Source organism: Oratosquilla oratoria, chromosome 3, assembly GCF_046742065.1.
Source record: "Oratosquilla oratoria isolate Oo_2021 chromosome 3, ASM4674206v1, whole genome shotgun sequence".
In the NCBI taxonomy this organism is placed as follows: Eukaryota; Metazoa; Arthropoda; class Malacostraca; order Stomatopoda; family Squillidae; genus Oratosquilla; species Oratosquilla oratoria.
This window is the reverse complement of record NC_134779.1, coordinates 56,354,368-56,379,241: the sequence shown is the minus strand read 5'-3', so window position 1 is coordinate 56,379,241 and position 24,874 is coordinate 56,354,368. Positions and strand designations below refer to the sequence as shown.

The following is a 24,874-nucleotide window of genomic DNA, read 5'->3' as shown; positions in this document are numbered from 1 at the left end:
GGATAGAGGTAACTGTAGAGTGACAAAAGCAGGTCAATGTCTTCTGGGTATGAAACACGTATTAATAAATACGTGTCTGGGGAAGGAATGATTGTACTATGATAAACTGTAGGGGTAGAGACTTGGAATGTAAGGGAGAGAGAGAGGAGAAATGTAAATGTGTTTGAAGTATGGTGGGAGTTATGAAGATAGATAGATTGAAAAACAAGGTGAGGCAGAGAGTAGGGATGGAAATGGAGCTGGCAGAAAAGGTTGATAAAAAATTACTGGGATTGGGTACATGGAAAGAATGAGTGAAGACAAACTATCAAAAAGAGTGTGGATGGATGAACTTCAAGGGAATACCAAGAAAAAATGGATGAAGGTACCTTGGGTGGAAGGGGAATGTCTGTTGAGCAGGGAAAGAAGATGGCAAAAAATAAGTGCAAGTGGAGAATGATTATGAATGGATGATAAATTGATTCAGTCTGAAGGAATTTCTCCTGGTCTTCTAAAATTACACGAGTGGATAAGGAAAAACAACCATGCTGAAGATCCAAATAAAATCTCAATCATCTAAAACACCTCAGCCCAAATGCAATGAAATCCTCAACTGATTTATTCATTTATTTATTTTACAACTTCAGGTTGTGCAGCAAAATTCCTAACCAGAAAAGCTTGGCTTCACCAAGGGTAGGTCATGTGTAACTAATCTTTTATCCTTTTATACTAATGTTTACAAGGTGGCAGATAAAAATTATAGTTACATTGTTATTTACCTTGACCTTAGCAAAGCATTTGACAGGGTGCCCCACCAAATACTACTAAATCAAGTCAAAGCCCATGGCATAGGAGGAAAAGTATTTGAATGGATTAGAGCATGGATTAGTAACACAACAGTGGGTCACCATTTATGGTGTAAAATCCAAATGGGGGTGTGTTAGTTGCAGAATTCCCCAGGGCTCAATTTTAGCTCCCTTATTGTTCATTTTATACATAAATGACTTGGACAATGAGATTATTACTTATGGTAGTAAGTTTGTGGACAACACAAAATTAGGATCCCTTATTAGGTCAGGGGAAGACCTCAGGATGCTGCAGGAAGATGTTAACAAATGTTTTCCATGGTCATTGATATGGCAAATGAACTTCAATCTCTCAAAATTAAGAGTGTTACACATAGGTTTACACAATTCATAAAACAAGTATAGCTTTGACAACACCTTTATAGGGAAAACAGAATGTGAGAAAGACTTGCAAGTGCTAGTGAGTTCTGACCTTAAATTTAGGAAACTGCAATAGCAGCAGGAATAGAGCTAACAGGGCATTAGGATTTTTGCTAGGATGGTTACTAAAGTGCAGATGTAGTTATCATTCTCTATCTGGCAATAGTTAGATCCATCCTCGACTATGCAGTACAGTTTTGGTCTCTGTTTAATAGAATGGGTATACATTCACTAGAATTAGTACGGAGAATAACCAAAATGATACATAGGCTCAGAAATTTACTTTACATAGACAGGCTAAGGTACCTTAACTTACACTCTGGAGGTAAAGTGTGGGGTGATCTTATAGATTTGATTGATTGATTTATGGAATTTCTGGCTTTAAGGCCAAGTGCTGGAGCCAGTAGGCTGATCTAATAGAGGTGTTCAAATGGCTTTAACAAGGGTGATGCAGACAAGGCCATCATATTAAGACAACAGAGCAGAACTTGCAGTAATGGATTTACATACATATACATATATACCAAAGGCTTTTTCCCCCTTACACGGGAGGTAGCCAAAAGACAAAGGCATAGAAACCACTCCCACCCATTCCATCCCCTACATATCCCACTCCTAACACGTGCTCTACTACTCTCATAAAAACTCAACAGGTCCTAGCTTTCCTCCTATCCTGTATATCTGCAAAACCTCCCACAGTGCCCCATCCACCCTGTCATAAGCCTTTTCCAGATCCATAAAAGCCCAAAAAACATCCTTACCCTTTCCCACAGCTCTCACATATGTCTTATCACAAAAATCTGATCTACGCAACCTCTACCTGTCCTAAATCCACACTGTTCCTCACCAATTACTCTCCTAATCCTCTCAATCAAGATACTCCCACAAGCCTTCCTAACTACACTTAACAAGCTAATCCCTTTGAAACTACTACACTCACACTTGTCCCCCCCTCCCTTGCAAAGCGGCACCACACAGGCACTCCTCCAGTCCTCTGGCACTCTACCCTCTCTCCATCAACCATTAAATAACCTCACCAGCCAGTCCACCATCACTGTACCTCCTTTTTTTTAGACATTCTGCATGGCATCCATCCAGACCAGGTGCCTTACCTGCTCTTATCATCTTAACAACTGCCTTCACTTCCTTTCTTATTTCTCATCCATTTTCCTCACATATCACGGCCATTTTCTTAGCACTTCCCACTGCAACTATTTTTCCCTCGCTATCCTCCTTCGCATTTAGCAACTCCCTAAAACACTCTGCCCATCTTCCCCTTACTGCCCTCTCTTCCATAATTGAAAATTAAGTAATTTTTTCCCTAAAGTTAATTTAAAAATACAAGTTACTGGTACCATTAAGAATGATAAGATCCCAAGATGATTATTGATCATATTGGTTAAGAATTTTCTTGCTTTGCTTCCGGCAAATTCATATCATCAAAGCTCATATCCATCAGTATCAGATTCAATGCTATGGAGTGCTTATTTGACAGTCTATCTTGGCCCATGGAACTCCTCAGGTGTCTAGAGCTTCAGTTTGCTGAAAGACTTTTCACAAGAGGCAACTGATAGCCTTAGTGAAAATCTCAGTGCAACACAAAGGTTAGTGGAAACTTCACCATATTTCTCAATGAAAGAAACGAGTCATATTTAATAATTTTTCATGTAGACATTTAGCTATTGGTTTGCGAAATAATTAAACAGATTATATAATTAGTAATTAAAGTCCATATTGTAGAAAGGATATGGGAAATTCATACTTTGTTTATTCTAATGCAAAAATAATTGATTACAGTAAAATATTCAGGGCTTCTTTGACCTTTTTATCATAATTATTTTGTCAGCCTTGTGGGCAGCAAATCCTGGCTAGAATTGCCTGCACCTCTAAAAGTCATGCCCCCCTGCCCTCCCCCATGTGAGGGCCCTACTCTTGGTATAAGCATTTGAAACAAACTTGTAAGCATACCATTCAGTTACAGTATTGAACCATGTTAGTTTTCCAGATGCAAATGAAATAACACAACCCTTTTCATATGTATTTATTGTTAAAGTCACATTACAGTATGCTCAAGCATCTACCATTATGAAGATGTGCAAAATAACTAATCCAAATTCCTATCACTTGAAAAGTGGGCGTTCATACTGTTTCTCCATGACTGTGTGTGGAGTACGACTGAATTCAAGGTCTGTTGCCAGGGTATCCTCAAAACCAATGTCCAGATCTTTCCCTGTCAATGCCTGATAGTGTGCATTAGATCGTGGTAGCACAGGCATATGACCAATTGTTGGAACACTTACCTGAAAACAATGCAAAAAATACATTAGCTTCTTGTCGACATAAGAAATATTTCTACCATTCTCATTTTTTTTTTATCATTTGGTTCTTTGAATAGATTTAAACAAGTGCATAGAGGGTTTTGGGAGAAATGTCAATATAATGGTACTGGGAGATCTCAATGCTAATGTAGATGAACCAATAGATGGAGTGGTTGGGATGTGTGGAGTTCCAGGAAAGAATCGTAGTGGAGATATGGTGATGTTAGTGGGGGGTCAAAAACTGCTCAACAGCATACAGCCCCTATGGACCAGAGCCACAAATCATTTTGTCTGTGATAGAGGGAATCTATTCATAGAGAACTTATAATACTTTATTATAATGCAACTGTCCCTTTGTTATGCTGTCCCCCAAATCTTAATACTGTCCTGTACCACTTCCCTGAATATTTGTTTCCTTTTTTGCCAAACCCTGTGGTTGGGGAGAAATAATACTGCCACAAAGTGTTCTCACTTGAGTCAAAAAGGTGACAAAAATGGGCAATGGATAAGACTTGGCATCCTATTCTCTGTCACCCCAAGGGGATATTCCTAAAAAAAAGCAAAGGCATAAGATGGTCTGGGAGTTTTCCGACCAGAACCCTAAGGTTTGGGTCTTTTAACCTCTTCACTCCGGGCCAAAATCTTGCGGGCAGCATTATTTGCCAGACGTACAATGTGTCATAAAATATAGTCACCGCTTATATCGATCGTTCTCTCTTTCACCCATGAATTTTGATAACCATAGAAAATGTGATGAAGACAGTTTAGATAGTATGTCATTACACAGGGGCAACTACAATAAATATAATCAAGACGCCGATATGGCAGCCTCGCATATCCACTTGTTCCTCATGCCGCCTACGTATGCGGCACCGTATGGAAGGGGTTAATGTACATGGATGTGGTAAAGATGTGAGTAAAAGGGAAGAGATAGGCAGTATGTTTATGAAAAGATAGATGGATGTGTTGGCACCGAGTGAAACAAAGTTAAAAGGGAGGGCCAATTTTGAGTTTGGGAGTGTATCTGGGAGGGTGTCAGGAGTGAAGAGAGGATGAGGAAGAGAAGGGGTGGCTATACTAGTAAGTGAAGAGATAGGTAAGTGTGTGGTGGAGTGGAAGGAGGTTTCTTCAAGGTTAATGTAGATGAAGGTGAAACTGGGGAGATGTGGGTCTTTGTAAGTGCATTTGGGCCTAGTAGTGAGAAGAGTGTAGAGGAAAGGGAGGGTTTTTGGATAGAATAAACTGCTTAAATGAGAGAAAAAAAGTACAAGAAGATGAGAGAAGAGTGGGATGGAGTGAAGGATAGAGTAGAACTAGGAGTGGAGGAATGGGGATGTTTCAAGGATGGAGTCACATGGTGTGCAAAGATGGTGTGTGGAACAGGGACTATAGGAGGATATACAAGGAAGGGTAGTGCATGGTGGGATGATGAAGCAAAGAAGGTTGTAAAATTGAAGAAATGAGCATTCACAGATTGGTTACAAAACAGGATGAATCATATGAGAGGTACAATGAAAAAAGAAGTAAAGCATAAGATAAAGGAGGTAAAGAAGAGAGCAGATGTGAAATGGGGTAAGAGTATGACAGAAATTTTTGAAAGTAATAAAAAGATAAATGGTGCAGATGGTTAAGTTGCTCAATGTGAAAGAGGATAGGGAGGGAAAGGTAGTTGCAGTGAGATGCACTAAGAAAATGACAGTAATGAATGAAGAAAATGAAAGAAATAAGAAAAGATGAGGTGAAAGCAGTTATTAAAATGATGAGAGCAGGTAAGGCACCTGGGTTAGATAGGTGTCATGCGGAGTGTCTAAAAAAGGGAGGTACAGTGATGGTGGATTGGCTGGTGAGGTTGTTTAATGTTTGTCTAGAAGAGGGGAGTGCCAGAGGACTGCCTGTATAGCGCCACTTTACAAGAGAAAAGGGGACAAGTGTGAGTGCAGTAGTTTAAGAGGGATCAGTTTAGTTTATTGAGTGCAGTTAGGAAGGCTTATGATTGAGAGGATTAGATGAATAGTGTGGGTTTAGAATGTGTAGATCACATTTTTGTGGTAAGGCACATATGTGAGAAGGCTTTAGGAAAAGGTAAGGATGTTTTTTGAGCCTTTATGGATTTGGAAAAGGCTTATGACTGGGTAGACAGGAAGGCATTATGGGAGGTATTGCAGACATATGGGATACAAGAGCAGTCAAGAGTTTTTAAGAGAGTAGTATAGCCTGTGTTAGAAATGGAGAGTGGTTTGACGTAAAGGTGGGGCTTCACCAGGGATGTGTTATGCCACTCTGACTGTTCAATTTATATGTGGATGGGGTGGTGCAAGAGGTAAATTCAAGGGTAATGGGCATGGGATTGGAGATAAATAAAATTGAGAAAGTGGGAGATAGGCCAGTTGTTTTTTTTGCTGGCGACACTGCGCTCATAGCAGGATCAGAGGAGGGATTAAGGAAGTTAGTAACAAAGTTGGGGAAGGTGTGTGGAAGAAGAAAGTTGAAGATAAATGTGGGTACAAGCAAGGTGATGAGATGTACAAGAGAAGAGGATGGCAGCAAATTAGAAGTGAGTATTAAGGAAGAGAGACTGGAGGAAGTGGATAGCATTAGATGCTTGGGTGCGAATGTGGCGGGAGAGGGAGGAGAGGAGATGGAGGTAGAATGTAGATTGAGAGAAGCAAGTAAATGCCTTGGGGGATTAAAAAGTGTAATGAAAAATAGGAGACTGTATGAAGGGGTGATTGTGCTGACAGCCCTGTATGGAGCAGAAACATGGAGCACAAGAGAGGAAGTGAGGAAGAGTTTAAATGTGTTTGAGATGAAATGTTTGAGAAGTATGGTAGGGGTTACTAGGCTGGATAAAATGAAAAACGAGATGAGGAGGAGAACAGGGGTGAAAAGGGAGTTGGGAGACAGGGTTGATGAAAGAATATTGGGACAGTTTGGTCACATGGAATGTGGAGAGCAGATGGGTATTAGTTTTATTTATATTTTTTTAAATTAATAAATGTATGTTTTGGAGGAAAGTGAAAAGAGTGAGGGGGAGAGTAAGCAAGTTACGAGATAAGGTAAAGAGTACTGATGGAGATATTAATGGAAAGGGGAGCAAGATAGGTACTGTATAAGAGATCTGTTGAATATAGTTAAGGACAGGGTAGATTTGATTGCGACACTGGGTGGTGCCATGAAAATGATTGAGAGAATGTTAGAGCTATAGTAAAAGAGGAAATACAAAGAGCACTGAAATATAATAATTGTTGCCATAAGTTTCTCTGAAAACCTGAAGCCACAAAGTAGCTGGCAATAGTCCTTAGGCCTAAAATGAGGTTATAAAGATACCTTTATAGTGTATATACAGAAAAATCAATCTGGTAGTTGGTGAAACCAATTCCTCATTAAATAATACTCAATTTAAGTCCTGATAACTATACTTACTGCAGCTCTTTCATGTTTAAGGTGAAGGGTAAATCCAATCCCAAATGTTTGTGCAGCAGAGGTCATTCTTCGTTTGTCATATCGCTCTTGATATGTTTTCTCTGAGGCTTCCAAAGGATGTTGTGTAACTTTAAGTGGGGCTCGGCGCACAAGTCCTACTTCTGTTCCATAGTCACTTTCAACGGCAACAGCAATTTTGCTATCAGCTACTCGAAGGGGCAGAGCCTGAATACAATGGGAATCTCTGAATAACATACTCAATATCTACAATAATTATCTTTTAAATCGACATAATAATTTTATTAGACAGCAACATTTTTAACCTGGTCATGACCTGCTTTTTTGGGTGTGCATGTGTGTGCATTTACCTAACTGTAATGAGCTGGAGGGATCAATGTCTGATACTTGTGAGTGGTGGTCCTGTATATGGACCAGAGTGAATCATTTCCCTGCTGTCCATTTTCAAAACCTGTAAACTCTCTCACCTCTTGCTGTAGAGGTACTGTGTCTTGTCTGCATTGCTTCTGACCTAAGCAGTGGACAGGGTGTCAGGGATGAATGAAGGGTGCATGCCTTGGCTGGCTGCTTCCTTCACAAGACCTTTTGGTATATGTATTGGATGTATGTATTACCCTACAGGAACATAGATTCACTCATGTAAATGCACAATGTGGTTACTCACTACATTCCTATTATAAAGCCTCTCTAATAACAGAGGTTGGAAATAATTGCGAGTAGATGTGAGAAGTCTAATTACAAAATATTCAAGAAAATGTTGCAATACCGGACTTAAATACACGATAGCTTCTAGTCATTAGACTATTACTATGATTATGCAGATATATGGAATAGGAGGAAAGCTTCTAGGCGCTGTCAAGAGTTTTTATGAGAGTAGTAGAGCTTGTGTCAGGACTAGAAATGGAGAGAGTGAGTGGTTCGAGGTAAAGGTGGGAATTCGTCAAGGATGTGTTATGTTGCCCTGGCTGTTCAACTTATACATGGATGGGGTAGTGTGAGAGGTAAATGCAAGGGTAGTGGGTCAGGGATTGGAGATGGTTAAAGAAAATGGAGAAAAGTGGGAGGTGAGCCAGCTGTTGTTTGCGAACGACACTGCGCTTGTGGCAGGATCAGAGGAGGGATTGAGGAAGTTGGTGACAGAGTTTGGGAGAGTATGTGATAGAAGAAAGCTAAAGATAAATGTGGGTAAAAGTAAGGTGATGAGATGTACAAGGGGTGAAAGTGGCAGTAGACTGGAAGTGAGCATTAACCCCTTCCATACGGTGCTGCACACGTAGGCGTCATGGACTTAGATCTCGGTGGCAGCAGCCAATGCCAGCCGTACGACGTGTCGTAATAATACTCGCATCATAAAATGTAGTCACCGCTTATATCGATCGTTCTCTCTTCACCCGTGAATTTTGATAACCATAGAAAATGCGATTACAAAAGAATTAGAAAGAATGTCATTATGGAGGGGCGACTACAATAAATATAATCAAGACGCCGATATGGCAGCCTCGCGAATACACTCGCTCCCCATGACGCCTACGTGTGCGGCACCGTATGGAAGGGGTTAAGGGAGAGCGACTGGAGGAAGTGGATAGTTTTAGATACTTGGGTGCAAATGTGGCAGGAAAAGGTGGAGTGAAGGTGGAGGTAGAATGTAGATCGAGAGAAGGGAGTTGGGAGATAGGGTTGATGAAAGAGTATTAGGATGGTTTGGACACATGGAAAGAATGAGTGAAGAAAGACTAGTAAAAGAGGTATGGAAGGCAGATGTGGAGGGAGTGAACATGAGGGGATGTCCTAGGATGGGGCGAAGGGGACTTTGGGGAAGAGGGGAATGTCTGTTGAGGAAGGACGGGAGAAGACAGAAGACAGGGGTGAATGGAGAATGGTTGTATATTGGGAATGTTGTGATGCATGAGGTGGAATGGGCAGGGGGATGGGGGGTGAGGTAGTGTGTGTGAGCAAAATTTGACGCAGCTCGAAGGGATTTCTCCCCATCTTCTCCTTTTATGCATGGGGGGACGGAGAGGGGGGGTCGCCGATTTAATGAAGTGGCCTTGCTGTGGATGTGCAGTGTCTTGCGACACTGCTTCTGACCCAGGGCAGTGGACAAGGTGCAGGGATGACCCGTCATCCAGGAGGTGCTAAGATAAGAGGGAGGGTAGAGGGGTGTGGAATGTATTCAGGGATGGAATGAGTGGGAATGATTTTAGGACTTTTCCTTTTTGGCTACCTCCCTTGTAAGGGGGAAAAAGCCTTGGTATATGTATGTATGTACATCTTAACAGTCAGATCTTTGTACAGGACTTTACTACACACCCGAGAATGGTTTGGCCCCAAGTTTGGACCCTGGTTAAGGTGCGGGGCTCTTTATTTCACTTCCTACCGATTCCTGCATTCCCAACTGCATACAAAGGATTACTCCTCATATTCTCTAATTCACCATGTAAAGTGAGTCTTGCTTGATGCTTCTTGTATGGGACAAGTGGGGAGGGGGTGATTAGAAAAAAAATTGCTAGCCAAACAGTTTAGAGCATCACTACTTGTACAAGAGGCCAATGGGGAAATACTTTGAGGCTTAGTATTGGTAGATGAATTTGTAGTAAGTTAATTCCAATGCTTCAAAAAGTCCTTTGTAAGGGGGAGTTCTATAACATTAACCTCTTCCATATGATGACACCTACGTAGGCATCATGAGGTGCGGATGGATATACGAGAATGCCACACTTGTATCTTGATTATATTTTGTTGTAGCTGAATGACCCTCATATTCTGAGAACTTATTTGACCACATTTTCTGTGGTTATAAATATTCAGAGTGAGACAGAACGAGTAACACAGCTCTGACGTTATATTCTATAATGCAAGTGTTGAGACATTCTGACAGGTTGATGCAAGTGGAGTAGGAAAGACTGGAGTCTTAGTCCGAGTTCATTCCTGACTAAGACTCCTGTGTTTCCTACTCCACTTGCATCATAATGCAAGTATTGTGATGCATCATCTAATCATCATACATTAGGCATCTGATACTATACGTGAGTTTGACTCGTAATGAAAAGGTTAAACCAAAACTAAATCAAAGAATAAGGATGAGAAGAGGGAGTGGCAGGAAAGGCAAGAGAGTCGGGGGGTGATGGTTTATTTCCCTATTAATACTAGGCTACTTGTCCTGTCTTCCTAAGAACATTCACTATCAAGGCTATCTTGGATGTCTGCCTCTTTTTTGTTAGGGTAGTTTCCTCTTGAGAATTCTCAGCTGGACTGGTATACTGTTGCTGTCAGCTGCCTGAGGTTGCAGAGCATGAAGAACAAGTAGATCATCTGGGAGCACTTTCAGGAACTTGTCCAAAGCTCTCTTGAAGACTTCAGTACGACACCTGGTCAAGTCCCTGAATCTTCTTGGTAGGCAGTTGAATTGTTTAGGACTCTGATGTGTAAAACTGTTGGTGTGGAGGATACAAGTCGTTGAGATCAAAGGCTATGTCCAAGAGGACTTGTTGGCAGTGTTTCATTAGGTGGCCAATCCTTGTGTGAGCATGAAGAACAAGTAGATCATCTGGGAGCACTTTCAGGAACTTGTCCAAAGCTCTCTTGAAGACTTCAGTACAACACCTGGTCAAGTCCCTGAATCTTCTTCTACCAAGAGGATACAAGTCGTTGAGATCAAAGGCTATGTCCAAGAGGACTTGTTGGCAGTGTTTCATTAGGTGGCCAATCCTTGTGTGATCCTCTGAAATTTGGTACAGTACTTAGGCAGGCTCCTCAGGATGGTCTGGGATATAGACTGGTGCTGGCAGAAAACCTAATGCAATGGTAGATCACTCAGGACTGCTGATATTGTAAATTGTGGGTATTACAATATAATGTGATCAGGGACACAGATCTGATTCTCTGGTTGACTGGTCATGTTATCTACCTCATGTTCATTAGTACAGTCCTCTTCCTTGAAATGACTTTTGATTAAATGTTTTGTGACTTTACACCACCAACAAGCGATTAAAAATCCAATTATAACACCAACTATGATTGGTAGAAATGGCCGTTTGTACACAATTTCCCCACAGTCACATGACTGATTTTCTTTAATGTATGGGCACTCAACAGGGCAGGTACACGAAGAGTTCTTATTACAATATAAGCCTGTAATGCAGTCATCACTAGATTTGCAGTACACTCCATGTGTCACTTTATATTCCGAGAGGTTTTTGTTTTTCATAAAACTTGCTTTGCTGACACACTCTGATGTATTGAAATCATACATGTCCATCCTGTCACAATCGCATTTCTGTCCATTACATATCAGGCGCTTCTCATAATTGCAGTAATTCAAATGCCAACAAGATTGTTGAAAATCTACCCGCGTAGTAATTGAACACGAACCACCAGGATATACTTCTGATACATGTAACTCCATTCCTTCTTTACAGTGGCACAATCTGCCTAGTGAAGAATTCTGGCAAATCATGCGCGGTCTCCAGGTGAAAATATCAGGAAAGACTGTCTGAGGCCGAGCATCGTTACATCCACGAGCATTTCCATAACTAGAAAAATACTTTTCAACTACAAGGATGTATTTAGGTGTATTGCACTGACATCTCCCATCTGCACACTTCATAGTTTCTTTATCACCATAATAGTCGTATCCATAGCATTCTCTTGTATCAGTACAACGCGAGCCAAGATACTTGTATCCCTCTTCCAAACTAGTACAAATCTGAAGAGTCAGCAACAATCTGAATTTCAGACTCGTGTTCCACATAATTGCAAGCTAGGAAACGATTTTTCACTTAGCTCCAGAGGAGGATTTTCATGGTATTGTTTATTTTAATCTGCTCACAATTCGCCGCTACTTGGTTATATCACGTTCTTGTCCTCGTTCCAATAATTTCCAGTCTTGCCCAAACACACTTCTTATTTATCATATATTTACATCAATTTATCTCACCATCAAGTCTGATACATAAATAACTCACCATTTTCCCGTTTCGTTCCTTGAAGACAAATAGCAAGAACAGTGGTACGTCTTTTATATTATGGCTCTCGTCTCTGGGCGCTGATGATTGTTTACAATTCCGTCTTGTCACCGTTGTCGACTTCAGTTGCAATTTCCGATGGAACATATGTAAAAAGTGGTCATAATCATCTCTTTCATATATCCTTAATGAAATTACATTTCTTTAAGTGTTGAATTAATTCTATATAATGAACACACGAAATGTTAGAGATAGTTATACTATTTCGTATTTGCGATAATAATGATTATAACTAGCTGGAAACAAAATTATACATAGATATTCTATAAATATATGGATAAGTGTGTTTTATGATTTAAAAAATAATTTATGTAGTGGAATAATTCCTGAAAAACACCTCCCCTATATGCCCCTTCCATGAGCTAGTTCTTATAATAAGTTTATTATACAAATTATAAGTCAGGCGAGTCATGAAAGATAAAGAAGTATTGCTTTAGTAACTATGGAATATGAAGGAAGGCACAAAAAAAATAATAACTTGCTTTACCGAGCATGAAAGTCAGCAGAGCTCGTATGCGCAGGGTGTATTAATTTTGGTAGAATAAATCGTATCTCCTTATACAGTATGTAAAATTACTGCACCCATAATATTTTCAGTATGGTACTTTGGTGATCAAATCATCAACAGAAAATGAAATAGTGGTCCTCAGTATATTTTCTTTTCGGTCTGAAGGATTCTCCCAGGAATTAGTTATTTCTTCTCTTAATTCTACTCGTATAATTGGTTTTATGCAATAAAGTCATAGATCATATGGAATATCACTTATACGGATATGCCCAAGTTTACAAACACTTGCTGCAGTTCCTCTCGGGGTCTGTGAGGAGGTAGTCCACGAAAACTTATAGGACGATATTGTTGAACAGACAAAATATAATTTATTATCATGAGTCAAGAAAATCCGAATGCATATGTATTTGGGAAGGTATGTAAATTTTATTGTTCTTATGTGTCTCAATCAAGTAAACCAGTGGATGTGGGTATTGATACTTGATCTTGTTACTAGTTTCCCAAGTTATAATTGAATATATATTCGTCATTAGAATGGAGCCCATTGAATAATAATAAATATAACCTGGATTACTACAATTAATAAGATTAGTTGTGCTCCCAGAATAACTAAATTAACCCAGTAATGAACATTGGAACCCCATATTCTAATACTTTCATGTTGTTGATTGCAAAAATAGTTTTATTGGTGTTTGTTTCTCTTTTTGAATTCTAAAACTTGGAATTCTCATTGTAGAATATTCAGATTTAGTAAGACATGTTACCATTTACTTCTGAAGCTCTGTTTCTATGCAATATTTTTAAACTGGGATTTCACTAGGGTGCACTTTCTGCAAAGTACGGGTTGTGGCAGATAGAATGTGCCCTTAAGACTTAAGTGGATGTTATGTACTTCTTGTAGATATATTAACAAGTACGACCAACAGCCAATATTTGGTATATTGAAATTCCAGGGTTTGAATTGAAAAATTTAAGGTCTGCTTATATATACATCTTAAAAACTTCAAGAAGACGTTAATTGTTATTGTGGAAACTAGTAGGTGCAATGATTTAGATAAAAAAGATAGGTAAATATATAGAATCCAATAATTAAAGAAAAGACTTAAGTGGCATTATCTGTACAATAAGGTAAATTATTTAACTGTAGAATAGTAAAATGCATTGCCACCACAGTTCCTGGACATGTGGTAATTGTTAAGATACCCACACACTAGTTAAGGTCATTTTTATGATGGGGTGGGTAAGGGGGTTCATAATACAATCAGTGAATGCCTAAGGTTGCTAATCTCAAGGTGTACCAAACATCTAATCATGCATTGAATATTCATGATTGTACCAGAACAATGTGACCCTTACCTTGTTCCAGATGAATGCAACATCAGTTAGAGCACCGATGTCATTCATAGCAAGTTTTATAATGAAAGAACTGAGCCATAGTAGTGGGGTCTCACTAATTACTGACAAAAACCCGACAAAACCCAAACAAGGACGGTTTTTGCTCAAGTGCACAATTCTATATATATGGTTACATTATTTGACATATTTTCTTTAAAATGTGTGACTTACATATAATTTGATCAAAGAGAGTCACATTTCTAGCCTCTGCAATGAAATTTTTAGCCATAAAATGGAATGTGGCAGAATAAGTTCATTGTGTGAATTTGCATAGAAAGTAGTGCATTTCTGTAGAATTCTCTAATATCAAACCAAAACCCATTATGCAAATTCACACACAATGAACTTATTCTGCCGCATTCCATTTTATGGCTAAAAATTTCATAGCTGTGACTTTGTGGTTATTGTATATAACCACAAGTTGCAGTAATTTCCTTGTTGTATGAAAAATATGAATTAAGCACAGTATTCACTTGTGCAAATTCACCTTCTCACAATTGGGTAAGTTCAGCAGTAACCATACTGGGATCATATATGTAAAGAAAGATCATTCCATTAGGTTTCCTTGCAGAAGACTTATGGTAATTAGGAAAAGAGCCTCTGATTCAGGTCACTCAGGGAAGAAAATTTATAGTATTGTCTGGACAGTGTGTTAGACATTGTAGAGTAATTGAAGTGTAAGCATACATTAAAGGAAAAATGTGAATATATTTACCTAGTTGCATTTTACTAGGTAAATACAACTAGGTAAATATATTCACATTTTTCCTTTAATGCATGCAATGAAATTAGATTTTTACTATAGGCTTTGTTTTTGTTGTAGTTACACACTAATAGTTCAATGAGTGGATACTAAAAATAGTAAGTGTTGACACTGAATCATACAAGAAAATATAGCGGTTAAATTTAGATAATTAAAAATAATCTTTCTTCAGTACTTTTATTGGCAAGCATGGAGACCTATTGAGATCTTTACCATTGTAAAGAAAATTTCTCAGAAGTGGGTGTCATAAGTTGTATTTGAATTTTTGAATATTATGATTGTTCCAAACATGTATGCTCTGATTAGAGAATAAATTAAGTGGAGATTTGGATGGCAAGGTAATCTTTGATGTGAAAACAGTGAAAAGAATTGAAGGAGAGTAAGTTGTTATGAACCAGAGCTTTTTAGAACAAGTACAACCAGTGTGAGACCATAAGACAAAGGAAATGTATCCTTTGTAAACACTTATTCCTGTGCCAGTGGTTCTCAACCTTTTTCACACCATTCCCTCTTTCATGAATTCTTCCAAAATGCCACCCTGCCAAAAAAAAAAAATCCTTGTCCATAGAATGGTAGTGCAGGATCACAGTGCAGCTTCTGAAATATTCAGCTTTGGACATGATTCAAATTTGGATTGCTGAATTAGTGGTCAACCATGGTACCACCACAATGTCAAGCCAAGGCCAATAATAAAAGCATGTGTAAATGCCAAACCCAACTGACAATGGTTACATGATCAACTGATCCTAAAATAAGCCTATCTTAAGATTGTATAAATCAGAAGAAATCATAATTTTATATATTTAGCAAAAGCTGGGCAATTCTATTTAGCAGAAGGGAACCCTTAACACTATCCAGAGTTCAATTCTCAATGATGGTAAGATAGTGAAAGTCATATAATAAAATTTGGAGTACTGCAGTGTCGGGGATTCATACTGACTTATAACTTCTCGTGCATTTTCTTTGCCTAAAGTTTGCAGGCTTGAGGTAGCTAGTTGTCTTCAGGCTTTCTCTTTGATCTTTAGAGAAATGTGATAATTATTATTATATGCATGTGGGGCAGTGGAGGAAAAGAATTTCTATGTCATAGGAACATCTTGGATATGGAAATTCTGTGGTTAGTCCTGTATTGTGATAACACTGACCCCATGAATTATATCTTTAATTGTAGTACAGGGGGGGGGTGTCCTGGGAGTTTGGCTAGGGTTTGCTGGGGAAGTGTTTTTTTCTACCCCAGGAGCTCATAAACAACAGTATAGTCTAATTGCTGGATGGTGACCTGAACAAAGGCAATAAAGCATTGCATGTCTTGGTAATGTGTTTCCATAATCAATTTATTAATTTTCATTATTATTATTTTCTTTATCAAATTGTCCCAGATACAATCACTGAAAAAAAATCCTACACTGCCCGATTCTATACAACACAATAATTATATTTTCTTAGTTTATAGTGGGCCAACCCAGTAGCGGGTCAAATGTGAGCTGTGGGTCTACCACTAGAGATGTAGCAAAATATGTATTTTTCTTTTTCATTTTATTGTATTTTAGTTACTATTTATGTGTGGGGTAGGTCCTGCTGTATTTATGTGTAGAAAAGTGTGGGTGTGGATTTTCTTTGTGTTTTATCTTCTTCTTCTTCTACTTCTTCTTCTTCTTCTTCTACTTCTACTATTTATTTCTTTGCTTTATTCATTTATCTTCATTTTATTTTATTCTTGATTATGGTGAACTTGTATGGAAGGGATCATGTAGTGGTGAAAACAAACTCTTCCACTATACCTAAACACACTCTATTCTTTTATTTTTAATTTTATTTTGTATATTTATTTTACTGAGGATATCTCCATAGTCAAGTATATAACTATGTTTTGTTTGTACATCCTTTACCTAACAAAACATACTGTAACCTAAAAAGTTCTGGATTGTAAGACATGATGTATTTTTTAGTTCATTTGTCAGGTTAATTAAACATTTACATAGACTGAGGAAGACATCTTGTTTTTATAGATGGGAGTGGGGTGTGTGTGTATATTTGCCTGGTTTTAGTACATGGAGTTGTTGTTGTCGTTCCCTAGACTGTTTGTCCGAGCAGTCCCGTCTCCCCAAGGAATGCCACAGCCAAAACTGGGTTTTCCCACAAATCCTTTATAGAGTGTATGTTGTGTTGTTTGCATGCATGATTGTGTATAATGTACATGGAGTTGGAGCACTTTGCTCATGGGGTCTCCTCTTGAGAGAATGGGCACAAATTAAATAATTAATCTTTAGGTCCTTTACTCACTTACCACTCAATATATTTTGTTTGTAGTGAAAAGGAAGGAGCTAATTTCCTCATGATATAGTTGGAAAGCAAGATCATTGCCACATTGAAGTAGATATTTCACCAGCCTATACCACTACCTCCACCACCTTACAAGGGAGGTTTAATAATATATTGTAAGATTTGATAGCCTTCATTCTCTCTGTTTAATGCATTAAGATTTACCTATGTCAGTATTGGCAGCAAAAATTGCTGAACTATAGGTGACCTTGTGGCAGTCACAAAACTGTAAACGTTTACTAGGTTTCACCAACCTTTGCTATATTTACACATTCTATCATAAATAGGAAGTAATGCTGCCAGTATTTGTTATCTTTTACTACCTATCTATTTTTGACAGAACTGAAGACAATTATTTACAACAAAAGTATCAAATGTTGGCAAAAATATAAAGTACATGTTATAACTACTGGGTAGGGGTTGGGAGGCAATGTGAAATTGGCGAGTTTACATCTCTTTGGGTCTCCCATTGATTTGTTTTGGATTAAGCAGGTTACTTTCACTGTTTATTATCCAGAGTATTTGGGATTGGGGTGCTTGTGCAGACCATCAGTTTGTATATATCTTTTTTCATTGGATATCAGTGTGTGTATTTTCCAAATTGTATTTATTTGATTGCACTATACTACAATAGAGCCATGCTCATGAATTCTTGACACTGGAACCATTGGACAAACTTGCCTTTAAATATATTTATTGGACTGGTACTCTACCCAGATTAATCTGCAAATTAATGTACCTGTATGTGTCTGTGCATTTACCTAATTTTAGTGTACAAGAATGTCGCTATGCTCATAGAGTCCCGTGGATAATTTTTTGTCCATCTATATACCAAGGACTTCTTCCTCTTCATAAGGGAGGTAGCTTTTGTGTGTGCACATTAAATCTACAGACTTTCCATCTTATGGTGAGATGGCTTATCACTTTTTTTTTATCTACTGATTATGAGGGTGACAACAGGAAACACCTACTCTCCAAAATGTGAACACCCCACCACCTCCTATCCTCCATCTTTCCTCACTTTCATTGGGGTGCATCCCTGTTGGTTACCTCATTCCTTCAATCAAACCTAGGATAACTTCTCAGTAATTTGTCATTTGTACATATCAAGGTCATTAATTGTGAACCCTGTGGCTGTTTTCCTTTGTCTTGTTCATATGTTTACTTTTCATTTGTTGATCTCGCTACCGGTATAATATTTAATTGTATCCAAAGAAGCCTTATACATCATTGTTTATTTACAATGACAGAATGAGTTGCAGTGCATAATCTGTATGGAAAACATTAAGTGCAGGATCAACCTTTTCCAGTGTGTTCATTCTTTCCCAGTCACTTTTTTTGTTGTAAGGAGGCACTAAAGTGAATTATTAGTTATGTTTTTATTCCAATACTATATATTTTACCAATATGCTTTTGATTAAATTATCTTCATGAATTATAAGACCTGAGGTTGATATTGGTGAAAAGATGAAGACATGGCATACATGATATTTATGTAACTTATCAAATTGTTTTTATTGTGAAGCCTCAAGATTTACCTTTAAATGTATTTAGAAAATAGAATTTTACCACTGCCTATCACTATTCATAACCATAAATAGCAAAAATTCAGGAAATGGAAAATACCCTGTCAAAATATTACTGGAACATAGACAACATTGGTGTTTCTAATACAAACAAGAGCACTCACTAGGCTGAATAACTGTTGTCATTAGTTATTAGACTTACTCTGATTTCTAATAAAAGTGTTTCAGTTACTGTAATGTGCAATCTTCATAATCTGCATAATGGTAAGTTATTTAGATAAGTCAGAGGTAAAGTGATAAGAACTTGGAAAATTTTGGATAGAAGTGAATGTTTTTGACTTACCATATTAGGAAAATAGTTTATGAGACTAGACAAAACTTGATGTTATACCATTCTTCTTGATTTCCATAGCTCATAATTATGGCACCCTTTTAATGGGGTATGGGAATGGTGCTGATCCCATATGTTAAACATGTTTTGATTATTTGGTATTAGAAATGTTAAGTTTATGGGAATATTTCTGTTTACAGATTAACATTATTAGTTAACTACAATAGCTTTCATGAAAAACATTGCAGTCTTTAGGAAGATTTTTGTTGTTGTTTTACCCAGTACCATAGATAAAAGTCAGGTGGGGAGGTTGAAGTTGTGAATGTGCTTCTGCTTGTACTTTCTGACCAACTTTTGTTGCTAGACAGTAGTGGTGGTAATAGAGGAATTCATCATAGCAAAGGGGTCAAGGTTACTTTGGTTAACCCTGTTGATATTGTGGGACATTTAAGAAATTTCTTCTTTTAAATCCCAAATACCTTTAATCAATTAAGAGTTTTTCAGTGGAATTTGAATAAACTTAAAGCAAAAGTATGTCGATGATCATGTATCGGTTATCATCCTCAATTGTGATATTTCAGTATATTATACAAAAGTAACCCCACAAATCTGTAAATATATTAGCTATGAGATGTCAAAAGATACTTTACATATTATTGAAACTTGTTCTAGTCATTACTGGTTCAAGATAATTTTTTAAGTGATTCAGTTGCATTTATTTTCTTATAAAATAATCTTTAAGCAATTCAAGCCAACCAATACAAATGAATTGATCAAATGTAAAGAATATAGACTGAATCACAGGTAAGAATATAATAATATACTAGGGATAACTCAAAACTATATATCTAGTTACCTTGATTATAGAAGATAATGTATAGTTGTCTAAAGGTACTTTTAGAAGTTTAATTTTGTATATTTTATGATGTATTTTAGAGTTGTTATACATAAACCATGATGGGCATGAGTTTTTCATTCATGTGCCAACAATTATGTCATCAAACATAGGGGACCACAAGGATGGATAAATAATTTGGAAAGGAGAACAAAGGGGAAAAAAATGAACCCCCCCCCCCCCCACATGTACTAGGTGTGGAGATGTACAATTGAGTGTTGCTAAAGTGTACACTCTACAGTTGATCATGGCTCATACTTTTCAAACTGAGATTTCCTTTGGTACATGTAAGTAGCTAGTTAAAACTGGTTAAATCCAGTTTCAACTAGTTATGAAGTGAAGAGGTTATTGACATTTCTGAATACTTGCTCTTCTTGTGACTACTGTACCTGTAAGTCCTAATTATTGGAACAATATTCTCACCAACCTAGCCTAAACTCAGTGTGTGTGTAGGGGGGGGGGAGATTCTACACTTGAATGTAGTTGGTGAGGTAATTCTGCAGTTGATCATTGTGGGATGGAAATTCTACAATTGATCCCAAATAGGAAAAAAGATAAGATTTGTTGGCCTGAATATTCGCCAAACACGTAATGTAGGACACATCCTCCAGTGCCCCCATATGGATGTATCACTCAGAGGTCTTTAGGACTAGATTGTGGCCATTTTAACCCAGTGAAAGGAATCAAAAGAAACCAATGGATTTAAATATTTAGAGTAAAATTAAGAGCTGAGAGAATTGAAAACCTATTTTGATAAAGTATTCTTTGAAGAGAAAAGGTAGAGCATTCTTCAAGGTAGACTGTCAAACTATTTGTATGTAATGTCTGTGTGTGTACATATAATACACATACAAACCAAATGAATGTTTCACCTTTTAAGGGGGGATGACCTAGCCAATTCTTAAACATGAATTCAAATGAAATATAATTGGAAATTAAAGATACAGATCAAATTGGAACTGTACATAATTTGAGGCTAGATATGACAAATTTGAAAGTAGAAGGGTCTAAGTGAGCATTGATCCTTCACTGAACACTACAATTAGGTTAATACATTTCCACACGAGTCCATTCCATCTCAACACCCCATGGGTGAAGGGGCATCCCTTTCCCCCTACCACACTGTTTAGGCAGAACAAGGCACAATAGTGACACAGCAGGGTCATGTTGTAAATTCCACGGAGATGGTAACTTTGTTTTGTCCCCAGTCTACATACCTAACCTAACATGTTCAAATTAGGTTTGCTAAACCTAATTAAGTGCTTCTCATACATAACCCAACCGAATTAGGTTACCATCAGTATATTGGTTTAGCTATCTTTGAAAATAATTGGAGTTTTGTAAATTGGTGGTGTTGATGGTGGGGGGGGGTCATATTCGGATCCCCTAGTTGGCAAATTTTTAACTAGGACAGGAAGACTGGGGTGCATAATGATGGGAATGAGTGTATTGTTTTCTCAATCCATAGGATGTTTTCAGAATTTAAATAATAATAATAGTAGCACATCAATCCATGGCTGCCTCAGGGGTCTACAATTTAATTTTCATATGGCATTTGTTTACTTTAAATCTTAGATTATTTCCCATGTCGTGCTTAAAATTGTCCATGGTAATTTAGAACTGTATGGGTATGTAGGTTTCGATTTTTTCGTATTTGTGAATTTTTTTTTATTGTTGTGTAGCCGTTCATATTCGGGCATCAGTATTCGGTACATATGAATACTCCATTGCATAGTGCGTGAGTGTGCGAGAGCTTGCTCTGTCATAACTTGCAGGATGTTACACGTGCCCTTTGTACTTCTTACTCGAGTTTGACGAGTAATATATTCCCGATCGCCATATGTAGTCACGGACATGTACGATTTAGATATTATCATGCAGAACCATAAGAATTTGCGAGCATATTCCACGTTTGTAAAGGAGAAACTTTTAAACATGACCTCAGAAGTAAATTACGAAAATAGCCCCGAAAATAATTAAATTAAAACATTGATCTAATGGTGTTAACCGCCATTTTGGTGTTCAAAAACAAGTGAACGTAGGCGTCAGGGTGGGCCTAGATTTTATTATTTTATAATTTATTAATTTCATTATTCATGCATGTCCATCAGCCCATTTATTCGGTCCAGTGGGAAGGTGTTGCGAATTACTCGTCACTGGTTTAAACGTTCATACGAGATGTCACGAACGCAGCAAGAGAATATGGAACATTTTAGAGATCAACTGAGAAGGCGTTGGGGTTCTTTATTTTTTGTTATTTCATGTATGAAAATATAACTTGGAAGAAGTATAAACACAAAAATGCATGTTTCTATCATTTTATAGTCTTGATTTGATCAAAATAGTATGATCGTAAAAGTGCCTGACAGCAGACGAACTTTCCAATGCCATAGTTACATTTTCCACCGCTAGGGTAACTGATGACGTCGGTAGTGTTGTTTACACTCTCGGACATGGCCACAAACACAATGGGAGTTTCACATCGAATGAAGAAGATTCATCGGGTTTGTATGTCTTCTAAGGATACATTTACGAACCAATTTGGATATCCAAACAAGACTCGACTGACGAAGAACATGCCGAGAGCGATGAATCTTCAGATAAAGAACACCCAGAACGAGCAGGGCATAAGGACTGGTGAATTCGTCGGAATGCATTACTGCATGCACGCTCTACATATATAAATGCACACCGCCAATCACACACCACACCAGACCAGACGCAATATTTCGTTGGTTGGGGCCTGGTAGATAGGGCCAGGCCTATCAACATCTGCTAGGTATTAGATCTACCATTTCATGCCTTCAAACCTTTATCCGCACGTCTGATGACAAACCAACGAAATCATGCGTCTGGTGTGGTGTGGTGTGTGATTGGCGGTGTGCATGCAGTAATGCATTCCGACGAACTTGCCAGTTTTGGGCGTTCATCCTCTGAAGATTCATCGCTCTCGACGTGTTCCTCGTCAGTTGAGTCTTGTATATCTGAATTGGTTCGTACATGTATCCTTGTACAGTAACCACATTGGAACACAAGAAGGCATCTAAATCCGATTAATCTTCTTCATTTGATGTGAAATTCCCATCGAATTCGTGACCATGTCCGGGAATGTAAACAACACTACCGACGTCATCAGTTACCCTAGCGGTGGAAAATGTAACTACGACATAGGAAGTTCGTCTGCTATCAGGCACTTTTACGATCATGCTATTTTGATCAAATCAAGACTTTGAAATGCTAGAAACGTGCATTTCAGTGTTCTAACTTCTAAGCTATATTTTCATATTAATAGAAAATAAAGAAGCCCAAAACCTTCTCGGTTGACCTTTAATGCCATTGGATGAAATATAGTCCTGCATATCTTCAAATGGCTACACAACCCTGAAATAAAATATGATGTTGAACCGAATCTTAAGTTCAACTTACTTAAATTTCATTTTATTCATTTGGATCACCTGAAGAATTGTCACCCCAGACCACAGACTTCTGGTAGGCTATTCTGGGGTGACAGTTCTTCAGGTGGGATATCCCAGGGTGATGATTCCTAAACCTAACCTAGCCTAACCTGACCCCACCTAGCTTAACCTAACCCCACCTAGCCTAGCCTAACTCCACCTAGCCTAGCCTAACCCCACCTAGCCTAACCCCACCTAGCCTAGCCTAACCTAACCCCACCTAGCCTAACCTAACCTAACCCCACCTAGCCTAACCTAACCCCACCTAGCCTAACCTAACCCCACCTAGCCTAACCTAACCCCACCTAGCCTAACCTAACCCCACCTAGCCTAACCTAACCCCACCTAGCCTAACCTAACCCCACCTAGCCTAACCTAACCCCACCTAGCCTAGCCTAACCTAACCCCACCTAGCCTAGCCTAACCTAACCCCACCTAGCCTAGCCTAACCTAACCCCACCTAGCCTAACCTAACCCCACCTAGCCTAACCTAACCCCACCTAGCCTAACCTAACTCCATCTAGCCTAACCTAACCCCATCTAGCCTAACCTAACCCCACGTAGCCTAACCTAACCCCACGTAGCCTAGCCTAACCCCACCTAGCCTAGCATAACCCCACCTAGCCTAGCATAACCCCACCTAGCCTAGCATAACCTAACCCCACCTAGCCTAACCTAACCCCATCTAGCCTAACCTAACCCCATCTAGCCTAACCTAACCCCATCTAGCCTAACCTAACCCCACCTTGGTTGGGGTGACACTTCAAATGGGCTATCCTGGGTGATGATTCTTCAGGTGGACGTTCTGGGGTGGCAATTCTTCAGGTGATCTATTGTAATTATGATGTGTGTGTGTGTGTATATATAATATTTATAAGTCTAAAAATATTCTTGAAAAAGGGCTTGGGTAAGTCGGGGTCAGGTGGTATTCTTCGCGTTCCTCTTCGCGTTCTTCCTCGCGTTTTTCTTCGCGTTCTTCGCATTCTACTTCGCGTTCTTCATCGTGCTGGGGATCCCGTGTTGGGGTTCCGCCCCGAGGCCGAAGGGGAAAACGAGGGATTAGAGCGCGGAAAGCTGCAGCCGTAGGCCGCTGTTTGCGCAGCCAAGCCCCCGGCGAAGCCCGCGGCTTGTATATATATATATATATATATATATATATATATATATATATATATATCATAGTTTTATCAGAGGATCATGGGCATGTGATGAAAAGGAATACATGTTTCTCACAAGGGTGTATTACCTAATAGTAATTCAAAGGAAAGGGGTAGCTCATTGGGTCCCATCTCCATTTCTCTAATCTTTTATCATACCTTGTCACAAATACCCACACTTGCTATAGTAATCCCTGAAAGAACCTTTATTATTATTATTACTATTATTATTATATAACACTATTTGTGATTACCTGCTTACATTAGAAGGAAACTTGCAACTCACTATCTCCCATGCAGTGGGAGGTGAGAAAACCCTGTTAGGGCAGAACCCTGTCATTTGCGGCATGCCAAGTGGGTTAGAGTGTTGCTATTTGCAGTGAAGGTCAAACCCTGCTGCCAACGAGTTGGACAGACACTATGAAAAGATAGTGGGGAAATAAGAAGTGGTCTTCTTGTGGTGATCCCCATGTCTATAACCTGTCAGCCATCTGTACCCAGATTGATGTGTATATCATATCTAGCCTTGACTGT

At 38.6% G+C, this 24,874-nt stretch overlaps 2 protein-coding genes across 7 annotated transcripts in view; one reads left to right on the top strand and one right to left on the bottom strand.

Moving 5' to 3' along the window:
- Nucleotides 1-3,231: 3,231 nt before the first annotated feature.
- Pomp (proteasome maturation protein) lies at nucleotides 3,232-12,203 on the bottom strand. Its single transcript, XM_076181521.1, has 3 exons — nucleotides 11,929-12,203; nucleotides 6,947-7,171; nucleotides 3,232-3,505 (listed from the first exon to the last, which is right to left on the bottom strand). The coding sequence occupies exons 1-3, from the start codon at nucleotides 12,073-12,075 to the stop codon at nucleotides 3,326-3,328; spliced, it is 552 nt and encodes a 183-aa protein (XP_076037636.1). The 5' UTR covers nucleotides 12,076-12,203; the 3' UTR covers nucleotides 3,232-3,325.
- Nucleotides 12,204-12,589: 386 nt separating this feature from the next.
- The window catches only part of LOC143023023 (uncharacterized), a 29,220-nt gene continuing 16,935 nt past the window's right edge, over nucleotides 12,590-24,874 (top strand). The window contains exon 1 of one of the 6 annotated variants that reach the window (XM_076181474.1): nucleotides 12,590-12,911. In XM_076181474.1, the coding sequence (XP_076037589.1) occupies nucleotides 12,873-12,911 (39 nt within the window). In that variant the 5' untranslated portion in view covers nucleotides 12,590-12,872. Of the gene's footprint in view, nucleotides 12,912-17,981; nucleotides 18,088-18,610; nucleotides 18,767-20,897; nucleotides 20,916-22,347; nucleotides 22,903-24,874 lie in introns of those variants that run through there. The other 5 variants (XM_076181504.1, XM_076181479.1, XM_076181487.1 and 2 more) reach the window with 5 other exon arrangements.

What these genes read in the sequence shown, in the direction of transcription:
- Pomp (XM_076181521.1), bottom strand. Translation starts at nt 12,075, where the DNA reads ATGTTCCATCGGAAATTGCAACTGAAGTCGACAACGGTGACAAGACGG. An exon ending in AGGAACGAAACGGGAAAATG is followed by an intron (nt 7,172 to 11,928) that starts GTGAGTTATTTA and finishes CATTGTATTCAG; the next exon opens with GCTCTGCCCCTTCGAGTAGC. An exon ending in TTAAACATGAAAGAGCTGCA is followed by an intron (nt 3,506 to 6,946) that starts GTAAGTATAGTT and finishes CATTGTTTTCAG; the next exon opens with GTAAGTGTTCCAACAATTGG.